Source organism: Pholcus phalangioides, unplaced genomic scaffold (genome assembly GCF_987345545.1).
Source record: "Pholcus phalangioides strain wild (caught in Gottingen) unplaced genomic scaffold, Ppha-v1.0 ptg000020l_1, whole genome shotgun sequence".
NCBI lineage: Eukaryota > Metazoa > Arthropoda > Arachnida > Araneae > Pholcidae > Pholcus > Pholcus phalangioides.
The window spans coordinates 6,545,809-6,570,013 of NW_028301613.1; the positions used below are offsets into that span (position 1 = coordinate 6,545,809).

At 42.5% G+C, this 24,205-nt stretch overlaps 1 protein-coding gene across 2 annotated transcripts; it reads right to left on the minus strand.

Annotated features, from left to right (window-relative positions):
• Nucleotides 1-1,521: 1,521 nt before the first annotated feature.
• Nucleotides 1,522-18,080, minus strand: LOC149070873 (protein argonaute-4-like). 2 transcript variants are annotated; one of them, XM_089248595.1, is made up of 2 exons: nt 18,020-18,080; nt 1,522-4,981 (listed from the first exon to the last, which is right to left on the minus strand). In XM_089248595.1, the coding sequence occupies exons 1-2, from the start codon at nt 18,033-18,035 to the stop codon at nt 2,097-2,099; spliced, it is 2,901 nt and encodes a 966-aa protein (XP_089104721.1). In that variant the 5' UTR covers nt 18,036-18,080; the 3' UTR covers nt 1,522-2,096. The 2 variants fall into 2 exon arrangements, with proteins under 2 accessions (XP_089104721.1, XP_089104722.1); XM_089248596.1 differs by lacking the exon at nt 18,020-18,080 and adding an exon at nt 7,521-7,682.
• Between the last annotated feature and the right edge of the window lie 6,125 nt (nt 18,081-24,205).

The window sequence follows — 24,205 nt, forward strand, 5'->3', positions numbered from 1 at the left end:
GAAAATTCGAAAAATCATTCATCTTCATTATAATTGAAATGGAAAATTTTATTCTCTATAAAAAGCTTAAGTTCCAAGAAACAAATGACTGATTTGAAACAAAGTTTCTGATTATTTCACTGCGTGTAGTAGAAAATAAATGTATATACAGTAGTTTTGTGAGTACAATGTGCTTCATACTGTATTATGTATTTAAATTTTTTTTCCCTCCCAAATACATTTTTATTGCAAAATTTTAACACAATGATTTTTTTTTTAATTTCATGGTCAGTACAATATAAAATTTTCCATGGAAACTAAACTTTATTATTATTTTTAAATAGTCAATATAACAACCTCCCAGGAAAAAGGGGGTCGTTATTATGAGCGCTGACTGTACTTGCATAACATGGAAATTCAAGCATTTAACTTAATACCATCTTCAAAGTTCCCACTCAAATAATTAGAAAAAGTAGGATGATGGGGTAAACCCCCCCCCCCCCTACCAACATAATCATAGCATAATAAAAAAAAATCCCTCAAGTGTTCCTTAAAATGAGATTTTCGCTATAACAGTATTCGCTCTAATGACTGTAGTATTGTTTGAGTATCCTATAAGATTGACTCTAGCCAAAGAAAAATCACATAAATGACTTGGTAACAAAAACTATTTTTGGCCGAAAAAAGGGCAACCTACTAGCAAAAACAGATAATTTGTTTGTCTCTCCTCACAGTATATGGGGTGTTCTGTTAATGGACCAACAAACTCAGAGGGTTGTTAGTAGACATCAAGAGGAACAGAAATTGCAATGGAACGTGGTGTCGCAAACCATGTTGAGAGGGTGAAAATCGCAAAAAGCGCATGCAGGCTGAGTCCAGAGGAGACGAAAGGTGGATGTCAGTTAATCGCTGAATGCATTCGTGGGTTTGCTCACCATATCTGACGTAAGCAGCATCGCGAAATGCATATTCCTTTAACAGAACACTCTGTATATTACATTCTTTTTTGAAGTCTTCCACAGTCCAGTCTGTCAACTCTCTTCCTCAATGCACTGCAAATTATAAAGGCAAATACTTCTTTTTTTAGAATGGCACTTTCAATACCACTTTCAAAAGCATAAATGTGGAAAATGCGTAAATTACAATATCTAGTGTAAATAAGTCAAGTTGAACCGGATGGTTTTACTGCTTTGTCCATCCTTTTGTTTTTGAAAGGGATTTGTTTACATTTTACTGTTCGATGGTAGTGTAATCGATCGTTTTTGTCAAATGAAGCCGTTTCAATTCTAGCTCATTGCTGACATTGTAAATATTGTTTATGCCTCTGCATGCCCTAAAAATACTGAAGGCAATTGAATGCTACAAACCTAGAATAGGCCTATGTATTCAACTGCTTTGTTGTGCAAACTGTTGTTTCACCTACATACAAAATGTGCACCATAATTTGGAATAATGAATGTTAATTACTGACGAACCATGAAGTAGGAAATACATGGAATAATGTAGTAAATAAGTAGTAAATACATGGAATAAACATACAAATACAGACAGAATTTTTTAATTCCTCAAACTAAGCAAATGAAAAATTAATGAACCACTAAATGTAGGTCATGTCCCCCCCCCCCACGAATAACAAAAATACGACACAATTTCTGCTTTGGCAGAATCATTAATTGCGATCTACTACAGTAGCAATATTTGGCAATACATCGATGATTCCCTCCTCAATTAAAATCAATTACACCAATTTAGTTGATAGGATTTGGTAAAAAAAGTAAGACATTTTAACAAAAAAGCTGGAGCCCTGCATCTTTACTTCAAAACATGAAAGACAGATGGCAGCTCCAGCAAGAATATGAAATAAGCACAATTCTAACGACATAAATACACAAACAACATGTTCCTGCATGTACTGATTTGTTAGAAATTCCTCTGAGAAATTTGTACAGGGCACACACACACACATGTACGGTTGAGTAGTAGTAGTTTTGTTTAGTATAATTTTCTCGACAACATACACATGTTTTCACTGAAATTTAGTCTCAATTGGTTCCCTTTCTTTTAAAGCAAGTTCTGGCTGTGTTTTAGTGATTTTTACTTATTCGATGATGAAGTACTTAGATGAAGTACATTCCTTTGAAAGTTTTGCCCATGCTGTTGATGGCATCTTCAACCTCTTTCGGGAACTGTTGCTGGATATTTTGCATGTCTATTTTTGTGCTGCCACCCGTGTCACCAATGTGGAAGTCAGCATACGCTTTTGCCCTTGTGCACGCGAGATCAGCGTACATGACGGGCGTGGGTATGGATATGCTGCGATTGCAGCTCGCGTACATGAAGCAAAGCTCGTAACACAACTTCTGCAGCTGGTCAGAAGTGAACCCATTGTCGTCATAGATAACGGTGTAGTGAGCTGGTTTGCTGGTGCCTTGTATCCCTTCGTGACTGCATAGGAAGTAATCGAAGTATTCCGGGTGGACAACGTCTGTGTCCACCGTGGTTCCCACAGGGACGTTTTTCATCCGACCGATGCCTTCTTTGTAATCCTCTGGCAGGAATCGCGTCTGGTGGTTCTTCTGTACGACAATGAACGTCAGCGGCGGCATGAATTCTTCTAGCTCCTCGTAGCAGGCTTCTTTAATCATGGGCACCTCAAAGTTTCCCACCCTACTGAACTGTCCCTCACTCACTCCGTCCCTGAAAAATACTATCTTCATCGGCTTCCTGCCGTGCTTCGTCTTGAACTCCCTGAGGATCTTCTTGACCATGTCTTTCAAATCGATTATCTCTTCCTGCGACAGCGTATTGTCCTTTTCATAGGTCTGGATCTTGCATTTGACCACGTACTGGAACGGGTAGCTGTCTGAACTCCCCACCACCGCGGCGATGGAGGGATAGTTGTGACCACGAGGCCAGTGGACGACATCTGCTCCAAAGATTATCGCCGGTTGTTCCAGTAGTTTTGGTTTCTGGACCAGTCCATGATTGACCCCCCCGAGTTTGGTATTCAATTTCAATAGGATGTTGAGCGCTGTTTGATCCATTTTCTGTGGCATTTCTCCTCTCTTGAACGCTCTCATAGTATTATTTTGAATGCATTGAGTAAGAAGCTGCAGTTCTATTTCAGCCGAGAATTTCACTTCCTCGTAAAATCCCTTTGTTTTTGGAGGCAAAACGACAAGTGCAAAATCTACCTTCGCTTCCTTGGCTTTCCTCAGCACGATAGCTGCCACAACGTCATTGTGGTTGTAGGACTCTATAAACTTCGGACTTTCCAGTATCATTTCGTGTTTATTCCCGATCGCACGTAATTTATTCACAAAGTTTTCCAACGTCTGAATTTCGACTTCCGCAAAATCTACAATCGCCCAACTAGCAGCGACGGATCTCTGGAACCCATTACTGTACATTTTCCACGTCCCTCTCTCATCTGGTTTCGCAAACGCTCTTTCGCCCTTGTACTTTATAGCCGGCGCAGGCAGGACCCGTCCCTGAAGATGCAAAAATTGCGTCCCCATGTTCAGATTGAACTTTGCCATGGCATCACCGCTGAATTTTCCGATGTCTCCTACATGTTCCCCGATGCGACTGAACCTATCGCTCGGCGGGATGGCGGTTTTCCGTATGATCTGGGAGCTGTCCGGACCCTCCTGGCTTTTCAGAATCGGTTGATTCGGCAGGACATCGCACACCTCCATGGGTAGGTAGCATTTGTTTGTTGACTGCATTTCCAAGCATGGTAGGTAGGGATATCTCAGCGTGAAGTATTTCTTTTTGAAGTATGCAGCTACCGTGTCCTTCGAGCCTTCGATTCGCTGGTCACTCGCCGAACTTTCCGAAATGCCCTTTATGGTGTATTTTCGCCTGAATTTCTGGTGCATGGCTTGCACCCTGACTTTTATTAATCTCTTCTCAAGGGTTTTGACGTCCGTGGGCTGCAGTCGTAACACACTGGTGCTGTCCCGATCGAGAATTTTCTTGGCGTACTCTATGAGACTGCCGGATTTATGGAACGCCATGACTGCGTGGTTGACCACGACTGCCGGACCTCTCTCGGTAAGGTGGACGCTCTGGTTGTATCCCGACTTCAGCTGGAAACTCATGTGTTTTTCCGAAAGATCAGCACTTGGTTTTAGACTTATAAATGAGCGACTGAGCTGTATTTGTTCGAGAAACGTGGGTTCGCGGTGGTTCATTACCGTTTCAAACACCATGATCACCTCACGAGGCACCTCCACAGTTTTGCCTTCGTACATAGCCCTCAGGTCTGACGCTTGTATGAAGTTCCTGCCTCCCCCTTTGTCGACTGAATTCAGGGTTACTTCGAAGGTGTCGCAGCGGTCACCTTCTTTCAGAGGAACCCTGAAGATCTTCTTTCCCCTGAAGGGGAACTCCTTCAGGGTGTAAATGTTTTTCTGTCCGTCGTAAACGGCTTGGTATTCTCTCAGCCTCTCGGAAGCCAACATCTCTGACAGGATTTTCCTGCACCTCTGTTTTCCGGGTGTTCGCTTGACCTGGTGCTCGAGGTGAGAAACATTTTTTATTATGTCCTTCTTTTCAGTTCTTGTATCCTTAAGGATGTTTGTTGCAAAATATTTTATGTCCACGTCGTAGTGGTAAAAATTCAGGTTGGAATTGTACTTGAGTAAGAAGTAGTTGGCGATGAGTCTAATCGGCCTACCATAAGTACCGCGGTCGGGCCTCCGGACCAACTGGAAACTTGGCCCGGAAATCTCAGCCTCTGGTGCGGAGGTAGCAGTAGATTCCGGGATTGTTTCGGCAGACGAAGGTCCAGCCTCTCGTGGTTCTTCTGCAGTCTGTTGGGGTTCTGGTGTTTGTCTTTGCGAGGGTCTTTCGGTTGTAGCAGCAGCAGCACCTCCTCCTCCAATGTCTGATTGTCGTCCTCCACTAGAGGATCTGGTGGCCCCTTCATTTTCTGTAGGTTTTGGCTCTTCGGCGTGGACATCATCCTCTCTAGGCTTCGGAACATTACGCTTCTTATCTAGATAAGATACAAAGAAAAAGAACAGATTTATTTAACTCCTTCATGTGTAGGCTTTGGCAACAAATTTGGATGATATGCATTTGAAGTATTGGCAATAAATATCAAAAACCGATTTCCTTTGTCACCCGTTAGAAATAGTGGGAGGGGGGGGGGGGGATTAGAGGAGTAGATTTCATTTTCGTCCTCATCTCTGCGTTCTCACTCTCCCCATATGTTCTGTCTTATAAGTATACAGTCGAAAGATACACATTATATATGGAGGGGAATCACTAAACAGGAGTATAGAAAGAACGGGGGCGGGGGAAGAAACAACTTCTGTTCTTAGGGTTACAATAAAGCTTCATGATCATGAGAAAAGAGGTAGAGAAAACAGAGACCTGGAATGTGTTTCTCTTATTTGCGTTGTTGATTGATTGTTAAGAAGTTAAAAAAAACATTCTTATCACAATGGAACTTTAGTTAACGAGCAAAAATTTTGAACAAATTTAGATTCGATTTACAAGCGATGACTCAAATTACGAGCAAAAATTTCGTGTTCTGTTTATTTCACTTAACCATACATAACTGAGCTAATGGTTTTTCGTTCTCGCCCACGCTCGTACTATGGAATTACGGGTAACATTCTCCCGTCAGCATGCCTCACTCAAAAATTTAACACACTTGGAAGCTTTACGAAACTAGGTTGTATCAGTTCAGTCTGTACCCAGCCTAAGAAGTCTATATCCACGATTTACACTGTATTGAAGAAGAAATAAGAGCGCTAAATACAGCGAAAGGAGTTTCGAGAGTAGCATCGCGCACTGTCCCAAAAACATCAGTATAACCTAGGAGGGGATCCCCACAAGCACCCTCGATTCTGCTTGGAGAAACCTGTGGGCAGGTTCTATTATATTGAATGCGACTTTGAGGGGGAGCTAGCCCATGGACAGTTGTCGAAGACATTATCTCCTTGGGAATGGCATTCCATAGCTAGAGGAGGTGGGGGAACATGATCAAGAGTTGACCATTGATGAGCTTATGGATCTCCATCGCGTGCAACAGAAAGCGCTTGTACACAAGATCTCGTAAGAAGAAAAGAGAAATGATAGAGTGTCCGAAATTTTTTAGTAGTGGAAATCAGAAAGATGAATAAAATGTGGGAAAAGCTGTGTAAAATTTTGTGGAAACGAAGTCGTCCAAGTGAAACTAGCAGTCGGTGTATGAGCAATGAATCAGTCCAATGACGATGCAATTTTTTACATTTCCTCAAAATCCTAAAAAAGAGACAAAAGCAAGTGTCATTGGATGGATTCTTTTTCAAAGCCACACAAAAAGAATAAGTTTGCAGACAATCGAGTCCGTAAATTGTCCTAAACAATAGTTGGCACCAAAACTATTCAAGTGCTTAGGGCCTTCAAACGTCTTAATCCGGCCCTGGGTGAACGCCGTACGCGGATAACGTTGTTTAATAAAAGTATTTAGTTTTAAAAGTTACAAAAAAAAAATTTAAAATTTAAAAAATAAATATTTATATAAAATAATTTTAAATATTAAATTTTTTAATTAAATTTAAAAGTTATTGAAGTATTTAGTCAATTAAATATTCGTAGTGAATTACAGAACGGCTTATAATTTTGGTCCCGTCAGTGGCCGTTGTTGGTGGGTTTTATTGTATAAAATTGTAAAGTATGAACAAAAGGCAGCTAAAGTTGCTATATCTCCTTTATCTCAAAAGAAAACGGAGGGATAGGCGTATGTGGGTACATCCTTTCGATGAACAGGGACCTTCATATGGTGCTTTTAAGGGTATTTATGGCAAACAATCAGATCCGTCATTTTGGGGGGGGGGGTGTCAAGGCACCGTTGCCCCCCCCCTGGCTTTTAAAAATTTTATATATACAAATATATATATATATACACACACATTGAGTACATCTTCTTTGCCCTCCCCCCCCGGAAAAAATTGAAATGACGGCCCTGCAAATAATTAAAAAAATTCCATGTAAAATCATCTTAAAAAAAGTAGCCAAAGATGCGGGCGAATAGGTCCGAATGACCCAATGTACAAAACCTGTATGTGCGGATGCGGAGCCCGAAAATAACTGGAAATCATGGGCTGGCAAAAAATACTTATCGAGTAAGAGAAATAGTTTGTGGTCCGGGAATAAATACATACGGTAACTGGGAGAAATATTTGTGGAATCCCAACGGGGTGATAAAAAACGACTGGAAATAATTTACGGGCCGGCTAAAAAAATTACATATTGTGTGTAAAAGAAATAATTTGTGGACCGGGAAAAAAAATATGAATGGTAGAAATTATATTTTTGCGGACCTTCAAAATAAGTGAATTGGAGAAATAATTTTTACAGACTGGGGAAAAATAAATAAATACACCAAATAGAAGAAATATTTGTGGACTAAAGAAACAATAGTTGTGTGAAAATAATTTACGGGCCCACAAAAAGCACATACGTTACTATAGGGGGAAAAATTGTGGATCGGCACAAAATAAATTTAGTAAAGGAGAAATTTAGTAACGGCAAAAAACACACACCGTAATTAGGAGAAAAAATTAATGGGAGAAATAATTCGCTGTACTCCACTCCTTGTCCATCTGTACTACCACTCGGGGTAGTGTGGTCGAAGTACCATCCTTGGACTGGACTGCAAGAGACAGCTGCTGGGCTTCATCTTTCTGGCATGACAGTAAACCTTCCTTCATGGATCAGTTGGGAGCAACTGATAATGACGAGACGATGCTTCATACTGTTTTCCTTGAAGTAAGAATGGTATCTTCAAGTAAAATGTTACGACTTTTGGCAGTTCAGAACTAAATAGGGGTTTTAGGGACTTATGAGTTTCGGGGGAATCTTCAAGTTACGTGGGGGGGGGGGGGAATTCTTCAACGGCGGGACCGCTCTTTCTCGTGCAACTGGTCCCGATGAACTGCACGCCTCCGAAATTTTTCAGTGATAATATGTAAATTGAGTGATGGGCGGGGCTTGAGAAAGCGCACCCTCTAATTCGTCGCGCAAAATGCGTCATCCAAAATTTTACCCATTTGTATCACGAGGCGCGAACACAAACATGAAACCAAAAGAAAAACATCTTCTCTCAATACGGGGTCGATTTTTTTTTTTTTTTTTTTTTAACAACACACAATCGAACTGGGACGCCGTCACAAACGGTAGACTTTTTCCACCCTCCTTCAACATTGCAAAGTGCTAGTGCAGTTCTCCCGTAGGTGGTAAGGGCTGGTGGAATACCGCCCTGCCAAAGGGAGCTAGTTACGGACCCTAGGCATAGGCTGGACGGGTCGGGGCTCTTCGCTCTCAAGGTCAAATATTGACATAGCCCACTTGTGTGCAAAACTCAAGTTGGAAGAAAGGCTGGCATGGCGTGCTAGCCATAGATACCAAATCCCCCCCAAAAAAAAAAAAAAATCCTTTCCCCCCGCTCCCTGCTACACCAATGCTTCAAGGAAGTGATACACACGGTAAGTAGTAACAGGTGAGTGGAAATTCTCTTGCATGTGCTCTGTGTAAGATGGGCATAATCTGCCCCTTTGCCGATACTGACGGCGCCGAAGCCGTAGCTAAGTTGAAAAATCTTGGGGGGGACCTGGACGAATCCGGCCCCAGGGCAGAGTTTGGTAAGGCTTTTCTGCCATGGATAGATAAGCTCAAAAATATTGTTTTGGGGGAAAATGTGGCCCACAATAGATGTATCTTTGAGGAAAAGATCGAAAATCTTGTGATTGAATACTATCAAATCGAGCAGGAAGGGAAAAACAAGGTTGCCCTTAAGGGCCTTGAAGAGCTTTTCTGCGAGGCAAGGGACCTATTTGATCTTATGGGAAATAAAACCTGCTGCCACAAAAGGGCGCTCATGTTTAAGCGCAATCTTACTTCAACTCCCATGCTGAAGGGTGACTCTGACCCCCCCCCCCCCACCCGAAAATGGTGGTCGGAGAAAAAGGTTGAAAAAGAAGAAAAGGAAGAAAAAATCTAACCCACAATTGGGGTCCTCAACTGCCCCCGGAAGTTCTTCAGACACGCAGAAGTCTGACTCAACCATGAACACCACAGAAAATTTGACCCACGGGTCCGCACCAAATCCAAACATAAACATCAATTTGCGTCTCAGCCTTACTGATAACACGCCTGCAATCTCTGAAAACAGCACCAATATTTCAGAGCGGCAAAACTCAAGCATTTCCGAGGAGAGAACTGATACCCCCTCGACTGAAAACACCACTGACTTCACTTCGAGTCTTAACAGCTCCGGATCTCAAAACGGCTCCACCGCTCATTCCAGCTCCACTGCGGATAGCTCGTTGCCAGAAAACACCACTGCCACAAATGACGTAAGAGTGCATCAAGCTATAACAGATGCATCTGAACATCTGTCTTCTCCCCCTGCCCCCACTCCGATCTCGCCCCTCTCTCCGGTATCAGACAAACCGGATCATGATAGCATGTCAACAGAGCGAGCTCTGTCACCCAATTCAGTGGGAAACGCCCACTCGAACATAAACAACACTGAAGGGAACGCCCCTCTCAATTTGGTAAGCACTACTTACCCGAATGTAAACACCACAGGAGGAATTGCCTCCCCTAATATGGTGGGCCAAGCCCACCCGAACGATAACACTCCAGTGGGAAACGCCCCCTCATCACCGCCGGGCAACGCCCCCGTAGCTAACATAAACACAAACAATGCTCCTACGCCCCTGTCGGACGAGGACGAAAACGACCAAGATGACATACAGAATAATGCAGGGTTCCAACCTGCACGACGCCCTCGTAGGCGTAAAAACATACCTGCCATCATCCTTAGGAACTGGGGAAACACCTGGCTGACAGACTTTGGCGCCCTTCGAGCCCTCTGTGAAATACCCCCCACTTCCAAACCAACACAAAATACCCTAGTGGTCGAAGTTTTCACAGAAACTGACCACAGAACAGCAACCAAATTTTTCGATGAACGGAAATTTAATTACAATACTTATCAATTACACTCTGAAAAAACACTCAAATTTGTCATCAGAGGGCTCCCAGCAAATGTTAGACCTGATGAAATAAAGGAAGAGCTCCGAAAACAGAACATTAATACAGTTAAGGTCTCAAACATGACGACCAGAGCAGGAAACAGGCCCCTACCCTTATTTTTGGTGGAAATCACCATTGAAAATAAAAATTTTGCTAACATAAAAGAATTAGCTGGTATCCCCATCGATATAGAACGATACAGGGGCAACGCCGCCCCAATACAATGCAGGCGCTGTATGGCGTTCAACCACACGGCCCTCTTCTGCAAACATAAGCCCGTATGCGCCTTCTGTTCCGGGCCGCATGAAACAAGCAAATGTAGGGATAAAGGAGACAGAAGAAAAATAAAATGTGCCTTCTGTGGTGGCCCTCACACAGCCACCTTCCCAGGTTGCCCTAGACACCCCAATCAAAAAAAACAAGAAAAGGGCAGAATTATCATCCCCCTGCTCCCCCTTCACCTCCGGCCGATATCTGCTGAGGACTTTCCCCCCCTCCCAGGAAGCGCCCCCCCGGAGCCCACGAGTACCCAGTTTGGAACTAACCTGCCAACTATCGAAAACGAAGAAGAGTTCACGCTTGGTACCGACACTCTCACTATTCGCCCTTCACGGCCCCACGGGCCAGGAACCGGGCCGAAACCTCAGCCCCCTTATGAGATACCCCTTGCTCAGCAAGCCAAAATAATGCAAGAAAAACAAGCCAAATTGCATAACACAATTCAGGCCGGCGTACACCCGCTAGCTGTGGAACACAAACAAGCCCCATTAGATGAACTTTCCTCCAAGCTAGAGAAGATGGACACCAGCAAAAGAGCAGCTACAGCTGCATACAATTACTATATCCTTAGAACCGAAGAAATTGACTCGGACGAAGAATCATACGAAGATGCTCACGAGTCACTCCCAGAAAAAGAAAACCTTGAAATCAACGACAAGCAAACAAACACAAATTTGGCCCAGGACGTCACTGGACCCGAAACCCAAGTGAGCGCACAGACCCTCACAACTGAAACAGATGTTCCCAAGCAGTTGGCCTCGGCCCCCACCAGCACATTACCCGAAACACTTGTTCACCAGCTAACACAGCTTAAAAAAGAGGAAATAACAACTCTAATTTTACTACTCCAATCCCTGCTTAAAAATAGCTCAAACAATTAGTGCCCCCCCCCCAGACCATTACGAATTATGGCTTGGAACTGTAATGGTCTAAAAAATAGCCTGAAAGAGCTGCAGGAGGAGGTCCACCGAGCCCAGCTTGATATAGTAATGCTTTCTGAGACCTGGCTGCTCCCCAGCAACAAACCGAAACTACAAGGTTTCACTATGGCACGAAGGGACAGAATTTTAAATAGAGGAGGCGGAGTAGCAATTTACATCCGGAACACCATCCCCTTCCAAAATATTGTACTCCCAGCCTCATCAGAAATGGAGGCCATTGCCGTGGAAATTTTCGTAGAGCGTAAAAAATTCATCTTCTGCTCAATCTACAAGCCGCCCCGAAACAAAATTGACGTCAACCTTCTAAATACTATCTTTGACACAAACACCCCAGTCTTCGTCGGGGGCGATTGGAACTGCAAGGACCCCCTCTTTTGTAGCAAAAAAAGAAATAAGCATGGCGTGGCCCTCCGACGATACTGCATGAACAAATTTCTTCAAGTTCACTCTTCTCCCACCCCTACACACATCCCCGGTTGCCCACGGCAAGCTCCTGATGTTATAGATTTTGGGATCTCAAAAAATTTCCTCTGTGACATTGACACACACACCAAGGTCATTTTAAATTCCCCCCATAACCCTGTTTTTTTCGAGGTCGACTTTCACATCCCACGATCCAAACGAATCAATAAACGGGTCGACTGGACCAAATTCCAAGAATTAACAGAAAACGACAATGTCATCCCAATCACAGCGGAAACGCCCACGCAAATTGATGAGGTTGTCTCACAACTGTCAACCCGCTTTCAGGAGGCCATTGACCTCGCTTCTAGCGAAGTACACTTCTCTGACCTCCGATACGGCCTCCCGAGAGATATTCTACAAAAAATAGCCTTTAAAAACCGAATTCGAAAAAAATGGCAGCGTTTTAGACGACGACTGGACAAAGTGCTCCTCAATCGTCTACAAAGCGAAATAAAAAGAGACGTTGCAGAATACACAAATGACAGATTCTCAGAATTTATTGGTAATGCTACAGCCGAAAACGGGAACCTGTGGCGAGCATGGAAAATTTGTAGACCTCCGCAAACACGACTCATAAAGATCAAAAAAGGAAACGGTTACGTTTTCTCTGTCTCTGAGTCTGACATAGCCGAAACCTTCGCTGACGCCTATGAGCGTCAATTCTCCCCAAACAGGGTCCAGCCAAGGGACGACACAATTAACATTTGCCAACGCGTATCCAACTACATACGATACCACAGGGAAAACAATCCTGGACATATGGCAAACACAAATGAAGAGGAAGTAAAATCACTCATACAAAAATTGGATCCCAAAAAAGCCCCAGGAGCCGATGGCATCAGTAACAAAGCAATTAAACTTATGGCCCCTGCACACCTCACAACACTTACTAATATTATAAATGCATCAATCAACATAAATCACTTCCCAGTTCCTTGGAAACATGCAGTCATACGGGCCATACACAAACCCGGAACTGACCCGGATGTTGCTACCTCTTATCGCCCGATCTCGCTGCTCAAAAATTTCTCTAAACTCTATGAGCGAGTCATCGCCACTAGGCTATTTCAATTCACTGACACAAATAATATAATCCGACCGGAGCAGCACGGTTTCAGACCAGAACACTCTTGTGTCACGCAACTGCTCCGAGTCACTGAATTTGTGACAAACGCCTTCAATTACAAGGACTCAGTGGCAGCCCTGTTCTGCGACATCTCGAAGGCGTTTGACAAGTGTGAATACGCAACATTACTTGCAAAATTAATTAACATGAACTTTCCACCACACTTCATACTGTTTTTCTTCAATTACCTCATGGGACGAACCTTCCAAGTAAAGATTGGCCAAACCCTCTCCTCCTCAAGGCCCGTAAGGGCCTCTGTCCCTCAGGGAAGCGTTCTTGGGCCACAGCTCTTCTTGCTCTACATGAACGATTTCCCAACCCCCAGAAATGGAATCATTGCCTTATTTGCGGATGACGCAGCAATTCTCTGCAGCCACAGGAAGCCAGCCTACGCCCTTTGGAACCTCCAGGATGCAGCCCTCGACATAGAACAGTGGTGCACTAACTCCGACGTCCGCATGAATTTCAACAAGTGCCAATTCATGTGGTTTTCCCGGAAAACTAAGCTTCCTAGGCACACTCTACGTTTCGGAGGCCATAACCTCCCACCAGTACAACTAGTTAAATATCTGGGAGTCCTTCTCGACAAGAAACTCCTCTTCCGCGAGCATGTCCAAATGGCCAGGAACAAAACAGTTAACATTATGGGCATGCTTAACAAGATCACTTTCCCCCAAGCCAAATTGTCTCTAACCAACAAGACAATACTTTACAAATCAATTCTGCGCCCCACAATGCTCTACGCTTCACCAGTCTGGGCCCACGCTCGGAAACTCAACATAAAAGGCCTACAAGTACGCCAAAACAAGATCCTCAGACAACTAACGAGAGCTCCTTGGTTCCTTCGTAATGCCAACATCCGCCTTGACCTCCAGATTACACACCTCTGGCCGTACATACTCGAGCTAAACCAAAGCCAATTCGATAGAATGAGCGAATCCCGTTACCCACACATCAGGAATATTGTTGACTACGCCACTGATGAAGTAAGAAAGTACCGGAGACCAAAACAAATCTGGGCACTCCAGTGGCACGATCTTTAATGGCACGCATATCATACACACACTTCTTCGCTTGTCCAACATAAACATCAAAGGGGAGTTTCCCCCTTTTTAAAAGTCCGCTCTTTTTTCCCAAAATTGCCTTTCCCAGGCAGAGCAGAATCATCTCCAAGCTGAAATAACGAGAGAAAATATCTTCTTTTCCCTCCCGCTGACGTCACGAACCGCCGTTGTTGAAGGTCAGGGAGAGAGAAAAAGAGGGAAAAGAAAGGAAAAAGACGTTGGCTGCTCCAAACAGCTGTTTTTCCCACGCTTCCTCTCTCTCGTCAGAGGGCGCTGCGGGGGGGAAAAAAAAAAGAGAAAGTTTTTTATTACTACTATAATCGCGAAGGGCTTCCCTCGCGTACACCAAAAAAGGCTTAACAGAAAAGGCTTAACATGTAAAGCTGGCTGCCTTGCAGTATTTCCCTCTTCTGTTGGGAGCTACTCGCTTCATGCGGATCGGGGTAACGGTCAGCTCGCGACCCGCTCGCATGAGCCCGAGCCTCAGGGACCCAGTCGAGGCAGATTACCTCTGTATATATTTATTCTGCATAAAATTCTTGTAACCATGTCCTTGTAAATACATTTATTTAACCAAGCTTTTATATTACCCAAGAATATGCTTGTAACCTAGGAACTTTTTCATACTCTGGGAATAGAATTTCCCCCAGGATACATGTAATTTACCCGTTAGGGTGGGAATTTCTCTAATCCATGGAGGAAAAAATAAAAAATTTTCGGAAATTTTTTAAACTGTATTTAACGGCAAACAGAGCAAGAGATTTTCACTTTTCTGTTGTTGCTTGTGTGTTGTATTTCATGCTTCCTCCCCCCTCCTTTCCTTTGTCATCCCCTTCCCCCCCCCCCCCCAACAACTACTAACAACTTTCTCTATCCCCCCCATAACTTCCTTTCTCCTCCCCCCCCCTCTTTTTTTGATTTCACAAAACTTGTCGCATTGTCCGGCGGAAATGAACTCTCACTGAAAACTTCAAAAATTTTTAAAAAAAAAAATGGAAAAAAAAAAAAAACCGGCACGTTCTTCACAGCTTCATTTCACTGTCCTCTTCTCCTGTTAAAAATACTAACAGAAGGTTGTGGCGCAATTTACCTGCAAAACGTGTTACCAGACCCAGTCGTTAAACTTAACTGACCATCCCGATCTTGACAAATTTTCTCATACACATGCACAAAAAAAAAACACATACTCTCTTGTCTTTCTCTTCATACGTAGTCTCCGTGGCTGCAATTTGTAAGCCCGCAGTTGGCCCGGGAAAATAAATTTCATTCTGGTCTGGTCTGGACGGGGTCGATTTAAGAAAATGGACGGCTTTCAGCAAAGTTTATAATGACAACAATAATTTTCAATATAAGATTTCCGGATTAAATGCACAAATATTCATCAGAATGAAAAAAACATAAACATCATTGTTTGGGGAAAAAAATTAGCTTTCCAACGATATGCGACATCATATATAAATATTCTTGTTTCGCGACATGCCGAAAAATTTAAATCCAAACAAAGGAAATTCTTAGAAAAATTCAAATTCAACACTTTCTCGATGACAGAGAATAATTTCAAGCATATATAACATTATTTCAAAAGTTATATTATTCAAAAGAACACACATTTTCACGTTCAATTTAACTCGGAATTTCCAAAAATTTTACAGGAAGAATCAGAAAAATTCAAGGAATTTGGTATTTGAGCTCAACAAGATTGAGATCAGAGTTGCCAGGTCCTTAAAAATTTTCCAGCCAAAATCCTCTTCAAAAGTAGCCCAAAATATTTGAACTTGTGCTGCCATCTATGAAGCAACAAGCGAGCTACAGTTTGGCGATATTCTAGTCTGGAAATGTGTGGTTTATAGCTTTTCTTATTATAGTCCAGTAACCCCTTTCCGTAAAAATATGGGGGGGGGGGGGGGGTTTACCGAATAAATTGATTTCTTCGAAAAGTTGCGAAAGTCAGGGCTACACATTTTCTCTCCTGGAAAAACGGCCCAGAGATGGCCTGGAGTGGAGGCCGTCTTAAAAGCATCATGGGCCTCCGGGCAAATTGATTTTGCTCAGCCCTCTATCCAGACTGCAATTGCCTACTTACGAATTCACATGCTTAATGTCGCAAATCTTAACAATATCTCATTATCCCCCCCTCCCCCGCCGCTCTTCATTCAAGGCCTCCGTGACGTCCCCGGGTTTGCCAATGCGTCAAGACGACACTGCCTCAAATTGTGCATAGGTGCCTACGAAATTTGGTACAATGATTTTAAAAATTAGGTATGGGCTTTAAATCCCAGACCAGATTTTTCACGGTCTAGTAAACAAAAAATTTAAGAAGAGGGTTGTCTTCTTGTCTACTCTTCTGGGTTCGTTTTAAGAGCATCCAGGGCCCCGAGAGCCAAGTGATTTTTCTGATTCCCTACTAGAAAATCCCCGAAAAATACAACCACCTCTAATTTTTCTGAGGCCCCTCTTCTCTTGAGGCCCCCGAGCCATGCCCTGGTGGGCCCATGCGTTAAGACAGAACTGGTTCCTGGGCTTGAGCTCTGCCAGCTCCACGCTTGTGAAGGCTACGGTTTCTTTCACAGGCTTCTGTGGTCTAGATACTGTGTTTCCCAACCGTCGGGTCAGAGCAACACCTTCTATAGCAGGCGGCCTCCGTGCGAAGCTCGTGAGGTCACTGAAGTCTCCCATTTCCCTTATAGTCATTGCATATACAACATACTACTTCCCTTATACTACATTGGATATATGATAACCGACCGGTCGTGGTATCATAAAGGTTGAAAACCACTATCTAGAGCCTAGGACAGTTCCCAAGTTTTTGTTTTACGGTCCCTTCAATTATTGGGTGGCAAAGGCATTATGGTTGAAAGTTCTGGCTTTCCATAGTTGGGTGAGATGCCCCCCCCCCCATCCCTTCTGCCTTGTCAGGAAGAAAACACAACATGAGGTGGGGACTGAAGTGAAAAAGAAAAACTTCTTTGCTCGCAAGCAAAGAAAAATAAAGAAAAATAGGGAGAAATTCGCCATGAACACAATTTTGGAAAAACCGCCCAAAAACCCGCCACCCGCCAAAGCCAAAAATTTCCCGCCGAACCGTTTTCAAACCAGCCCAATTTGGCGGGAAAACCGCCAATCTGGCAACTCTGATTGAGATGTCAAAGCAAAGCATTTAGTAATTTGGATTTCCCGACAAACACATACAGTGTGATGCATAAAGAGTGTGTGTCCACTCTATACGAACGATCTGATGTTCGGATCTTGGGCATTTTATGAATATCAGACGGAATGATAACACAAGAGGGAAGGAACTAGACAACCACGAGATTCAGCTCAGCCTTCCACAATAAAATAAAAACAGAAGCTCAAATATTTTTCACACGACAAACGCAATTATATTTACATTTAGCAAATTTCACTTATTTGACATGACAATTCTGGGTTGAAAATATGTCAGGCTTCTTTGTCAAAGGGGGGGGGGTGGGAAGTGTCGTACTTTTCCCACCGTGACGTCACGCGGACCGGCAAAAAATACAGTAAATAAGGAAGAGATATTTGCAGAACAGAAACAATAATTGCAATAATTTACCGGTCGGCAAAAAATACACACCGTAACTAGTAGAAAAAATTTGCTGACCAGCAAAAAATTAATGGGAGAAATAATTCGCGGACGGGGGGGGGGGCGGCAAAAAAATACAGTAAATAGGGAAAGAGATAATTGCAGACCAGAAACAATTTTTGAAATAATTTACCGGTCGGCGAGGAAAAAAAACACCGTAAGTAGGAGAAAAAATTTGCTGACCAGCAAAAAAAATTGATTAATGGGAGAAATAATTCGCGGAAACAGCAAAAACTAACTCTTGTGGACTGGAAATCATTAATTAATAAAAGCGGGGGGGGGGGGAATGACAAAAAATAATTATCCTCTTGCCAAAAAATCCTGGTTAGTCCTGCACAGGGTCATACAGTAAAACTACCCGGGGCAGAGATTGGTATCCCGAGCTGTGGAAATAATATATTGTTTCATCTAACTTCTCTTTCCGGGTGGTGGTGCTTGCTCCCTTTTAAATTCAAGGCTATAAATTTATAAATTCGGTTCAGTTTTATTTATAAATTAAGTAAATATAAGAGATATTTCTTACTTCTTTTCTTGGGCATGATTGTCAAATCGCAATCATGTACTTGTAGATATTTCTGCTCGTATTCAATGAATGTGCTGCTTAATATATATAGTTGTGATTAAAACTGAAACTAATAAAAAGCACATGAATGTCCCTCTGAAGGATGAAGGGAATGTATCTGATCGCTCGCATGCGCGATGGGAATTCCAAAGTGAAACCCAAAGAGTTTTCTTTTCTCCTCTCCTTTCCATTACGAGAGACCATATCCCTTCGAGCCAAGAACGGGACACCACACGTTGCTGCTTGAAAAAAAATTTACTCATTAGAAGGCTGACCATATTTCCTCGAGAGAAATACGGGAAATCGAGATTCTAAAAATACGGGACATTGCCAAAACTGAACAAAGTTGCCAAATATTGTGATATTACGGAAAAATCACAATGGCTGGAAATGAAGCATTACTGAAAATTGCAGTGGATTAAAATGAATTCCACGGAAAAAAACCGTTCACCAAGACAAATGTGGAAGATTAATATTCTGATATATAGTTGTAATTATCATAACATAATTTATGAGTTGAAAAATAATTTCAATCTTTGACTTCAATAGAGAATAAAAATTCAAGTGGGCTTCGTGTAAAATACGGGAAAAACCGGGACACATTTCCCAAAAAATCGGGATGGCCAAAAAAACAGAAAATACTGGGACTGTCCCGGGAAATACGGGACGTATGGTCACCCTACTCATTAGTGAGTGAGTTGACCATATTTCCACAATAAAAATACGGTGTATTGAGATATCAAATATGGGGACGCTGCCAATGAGGCTCTTTGAATCACGTGATATTTCCTTCTTTCGGTGAAGGGTGACCATACGTCCCGTATTTTCCGGGATATTCTCGATTTTCTTCTGGCTCCCCCGACTTTTTTGCGAAAATCTCCCGGTTTTTCACGTATTTTCAGCGAAGCCAGCTTGATCTTTTTTTTCTCCATTTTATTCTTCATACCTAGGCTGACCGTATTTCCTCAAGAGAAATACGGGACATCGCCAATTATTGCCAAAAATGACGCCAAAACCGAACAAAGTCGCCAAATATTGTTGAAATAATGGAGAAATCACAATGACGGGAAATGCAGCATTACTGCTAATTGCAGTGGATTAAAATGAATTCCACGAAAAAAAAATTTCACTAAGACAAATGTGGGAGATTCATATACTCATTTATAGTTGTAGTTATCATAATATAATTTATAACTTGAAAATAATTTCAATCTTTGACTTCAATAAAGAATAAAAATTCAAGTAGGCTTCGTGCAAAATACGGGAAAAACCGGGACACTTTTGATAAAAAGTCGGGACAGCCAAAAAAACAGAAAATACCGGGACTGTCCCGGGAAATACGGGACGTATGGTCACCCTATTCATACCAGAACCCAACTCAGAAATTACATTACGATAATCACGATTACAAATATAAAAATATTCATCTTACATATGTGTGTCGTTTTTTTTTTTTAATTCCTTGCAACTTGCAGTAGAACTTCATTTCTCCCGATTGGTGACTTTTCTGAGCACGAGTTGGCAACTTTGCTTACTTTTGGCATCATTTTTGGCAATAATTGGTGATGTCCCGTATTTCGAAACCCAATTTCCCGAATTTCTCTCTAGGTTTGAGGGAAATACAAACCATATCCAACGTAACCAACATAGTGACTACCTCGGTGGCCCATAAAAAAATACAAATTTAAATTGAAAAAATGAATAGATTTTTGAAGTGAAACTTTTTTAGCGACATGAGAGAGATTTTGTGAGGGAAAGAAAATCCAGCACAGAAAGTGGAATGCTTTCTTTCTTTTTTTTCAAAACTGGCTCCGTAGAATGACTGATTGTGTGATGAAGTTCCGAGAAGCAGATGGGTTGCGGAGGATGAAATTCGGCCGTGTAAGAAAATATAGTTGGGGGGTGGTTTGGATGCTTTTGTGTCAGACAAAGACAGCGTATTTACTCTCTCCCCCCCATGATACCGGTATGGGCGATGCGCACAGTTTGGAAGAAAAGAAAATTGAGTTGGGGTATTCCTACACTGTTCGCGCAACCTAGGGGTTGAACAACGTGGAAGTTTCACTTTTATCGCGCGAGATTCTCGAGCGGATTTTTTCTTTGTAATAAGCACTTAATATTTCGAAAAATTGTTTTTGAAGGCCAAGTTATTGATCTGCCAGTTCCTATTTTAAAAAATGCTTCCAATGAAGCTACGGAATTTCTTCCTTAGAGGAGGTATAAGAGCTTCAGTACCCAAGGCCGTCGTAACAGCACATCACTGGTCCCCCAATTAGCTGAAATTACCTGCTTATAAATTTATATTCTTTGTCTCGGAAATCATATTACCAATCTACCAAATCCCATAATCACGGGGACACCGGACCGTGCCTACGTGCCCGTGCGTTAATACGGGAAATGTCTGGATTGTATTTGCTGAAAACGATAATTTAAGAATGTCACCTCTGAGAAAAAAAAATCTCTTGTTATTACAAACGGTTGTTTATAGGAATGATGCCTGTGAGAATCTCTCGGAAAGGGGAGGGGGGATGACATCATGAGATTAATTATATATAAATTAATGTCCCTAGTGCTGAGGATCCATCAATAATGTGCAGCACTGGTGTGACCATACGTCCCGTATTTCCCGGGTTTTTTTTTTGTTTTTTTTTCTACGTTGTTCCGATGTTCCCCTTTGTTTTTCTTGCCCGTTTTGTACACGACGCTTACTTGAATTTTTATTCTTTATTGCAGTCAACTCATAAGTTATATTATGATAATTACATCTCTGAATAAAAACATTAATGAAAGGATGACGTCACTCTCAGCTATCCATACAAAGGTTTTTAACAACTTACTGTTGCGAAGGTAAATTTATGGAAAGACAGAAAATTCAATTGCCTTTTGCGCGGCGTCATTTTTGGCGATGTCGCGTATTTAGAATCCCCATTTCCCTATAAGGGAATATGGTCAGCTTATACAGCACCATTTAAAACTGCTGCAAAAAAAAGTAGGGGAAAACGAGGGTGGTATGGTCACGTCTATTCTACTTCGAGCGTGCGTGCAAACATAACCGCAACCGGTTCTTGATTACGTCACTACTCGAACCAAAAGTAAAAGTGGGATAGACAATTCTTTCTGCTACCTGTGGCAACCGGGCTGCGTTAACGTTGCCGGTGCCGGTACTCTCCCAGATAAGCTGGACTTTTGTTAAGATAATGATGAATACAATATTCAGATACGCATCATATAATACTCACGTAATATTCAGATAATGGATCGGTTTTTGACTTCGGTGTTTATCAGGAATTATTGAATTCATGGGTGAGATAGAAAAAGATTTTTTTGAGCGAGTTCAGTTAAAGCAGATTAGGAGGTAAGTGAGTGTGTGTTTGTAAACAATCTAAATATCGATAATGTTCCGGCAAATGTGATAAATTCTGTTGTTACGCATAATCACTATACATAATAGCCGACCATTTTGGTGAGTTTGATAAATTTCCCAAAATTTTTATCGCTTTTACCGGTGATCATGCGAAAAAGGATTATTATTAGCAGGGCCGTCTTAAGAGTATCATGGGCCCCCGGGCCAATTGATTTTTCAGAGGCCCTACCATACAAATTGCGAAAATTTCAATCAGATCTCATTTTTGTGAGGCCCCTCTTCGCCGGCCCAGGTGGGCCCCATGCCTTAAGACGGCACTGATTATTAGTAATGTTTAAAAAAAAAGAAAAAAGTAACGAAGCACCCGCTAAACATACTACCAGTGCCGTCTTAACGCATGGGCCCACCCGGGGGGCCTCAGAAAAACCAGAAGTAGTTGAATGTTATCTGTCCGTTATCTCGGACGCATACATCGCGAACATACTAAAACATGCACTGATCTCTCCAGTATTAACAGTCAGAGGAACATCCATTTAGAAGGAATGTCACGTGGGCACAGTCTTCAAAATGAAACATCCACGCAAATCCCCAGTTTGCAAAGCCAGGAAATGATCCAATCGGAAGAACTGCCCCGTGCGCACAGTGTTCACAATGAAACTTCCGCTCGACTCTCCGGTGCACAAAGTCAGGAGAATATGCATTCAGAAACAATGCCACGCCAACACACTAAAACATATACTGAACTGCCCAGTTCGAAAAGTCCGGAGAGGAACTGTTCAGAAGGACAGCCATGTGAACAGACCGAAATATTCATCTCCGGCTTAAAAAATCAGGAGATTATCCGATCCAAAGGGATGCCAAGTGAACACCGTGTTCACAGCGGAACATCCGCCAACTCTTCGGTTCACGAAGTCAGAAAATCCATTGAGAGAGAATGTCGCGTGCGCGCACCGAAATATCAGCAAAGCTCTCTATATTATAAGATCAAGAGAAAATCCGCTCAGAAGGACTGCCACGAGAGCGTGACGAAACATCTGCCCAGCTCCCTGATCTACAAATTCACAAGAGTATTCGATGAAAAGGAATGTCACGTGAAAGCACCAAAACATCTACGAAACCCTCCTTTACAAAGTGAGAAGAGAGTCCAATCAAAAGGAATGCTACATTAGAGCACAGAAACATCTGCGATGCCTTCTTGTTCACAAGGTGAGAAGAGGATCCGTTTAGAAGAAATGCCACATGAAAGCACCAAAAGATCCACGATGCATTCCGGTTCACAAAGTGAGAAGAGCATCCGTTCAGAAGGAGTGTCACGTGAAAGTACCGAAACATGCGGTTCACAAAGTGAGAAGAGGATCCGTTCAGAAGGAGTGTCACTTGAAAGTACGAAAACATCTGCGAAGCCCTCCGGTTCACAACGTGAAAAGAGAATCCGTTCAGAAGGAGTGTCACGTGAAAGTACCAAAACATGCGGTTCACAAAGTGAGAAGAGAATCCGTTCGAAAGGAAAGCCACGTGAAAACATCGAAACATCTGCAAAGCCCTCCGGTTCACAAAGTGAAAAAATTATCCGTTCGGAAGGAATGCCACGCGAAAGCACCGAAACATCCGCGAAGCCTTCCAGTTCACAAAGTCAGAAGAGTATCCGATCAGAAGGAATGCCACTTGAGCACAGTGTTTGCACCCAGACATCTACATATACCTCCGGTCTAAGAAGTCACTCGGGGACCCACTCTCGAAGAACATCAAATGAGAGAAACATTCCCAATACGGGGATTTCAAACCGCTCTCAAATCATACTGCTTACCACCATGCTAATGCAACAAGCCATGTTTCAAATTTAAAATTTCTATAATCAGTTCGTTAGAAGTTCCGCAGAGGAATGTGGAGGAGGTGCATGTGTGGTTTAATAGTAGTAGTTCATAAATTGGAGGTTCATAGAATCGAGCGGGAATTTTCCCCCCTGAAGATGGCACACGTTAGCCTCGTTTACATGTGCAATAAAACATCCCGGGAAGTTCCCGATAACAGAGATTTTCCACTACAACCCGTTTACATGCCATTTAGTTTATGCCGTTATACCCCCACCCCCCTTCTTTTCGGAAGTTGTCACTGGTCTAGTGAGTTGAACGGGTAGTTGGTTCAAGATGGCTGACGAAGGAGCTTACAGTAGTTTTCACGGCACAAAGGATCATAGGAGAGGAGGTCGAAGTCACCCATCATTATTCCGCAACAAAGATGGGACTTTTTCTACGGATCTTCGTCCCTCCTTTTTTCCGCCCATGAGGGAAAAAAGTTGATATGCAGGTAGTAATCACCAAATCTACCCCAATCTTACACATGTAAACGGGGCTATTGTATCTCCAAATGCGTAAAACTGGGTTTTCCTAGGAGAAGAATTTCTGCGCCGTGTATGCAGCGTGAAGGAAGGGGATTGAATAAAAACCTGAAATTCAGGTTTTAAAACCAATCGGCGTTTTCACGCTGCAAATAACCTGCTCCTAGGAAAACCCGGCTTTAGGAGTTTTTGTATTTTTCGTGTATTCGCCTTATTCGTTGGCGAATTCTTAATATTCTTGGGCAAAGTTGATCTAAAAAACATCAACATATATGTGGCGCTGCACGTCTTGTGCAATTTTTATATTTTATGTTTTTATGCCACCCACTAGCTAGGTATTATCTAGTGTCTTCTTGTATTGGAATTCAGTCTGGCTCCAACTGTCGACCGAACATGTAACAAAAATCTCTTCTATTTTTTTCTATTAAATAACTTAGAAAAAAAT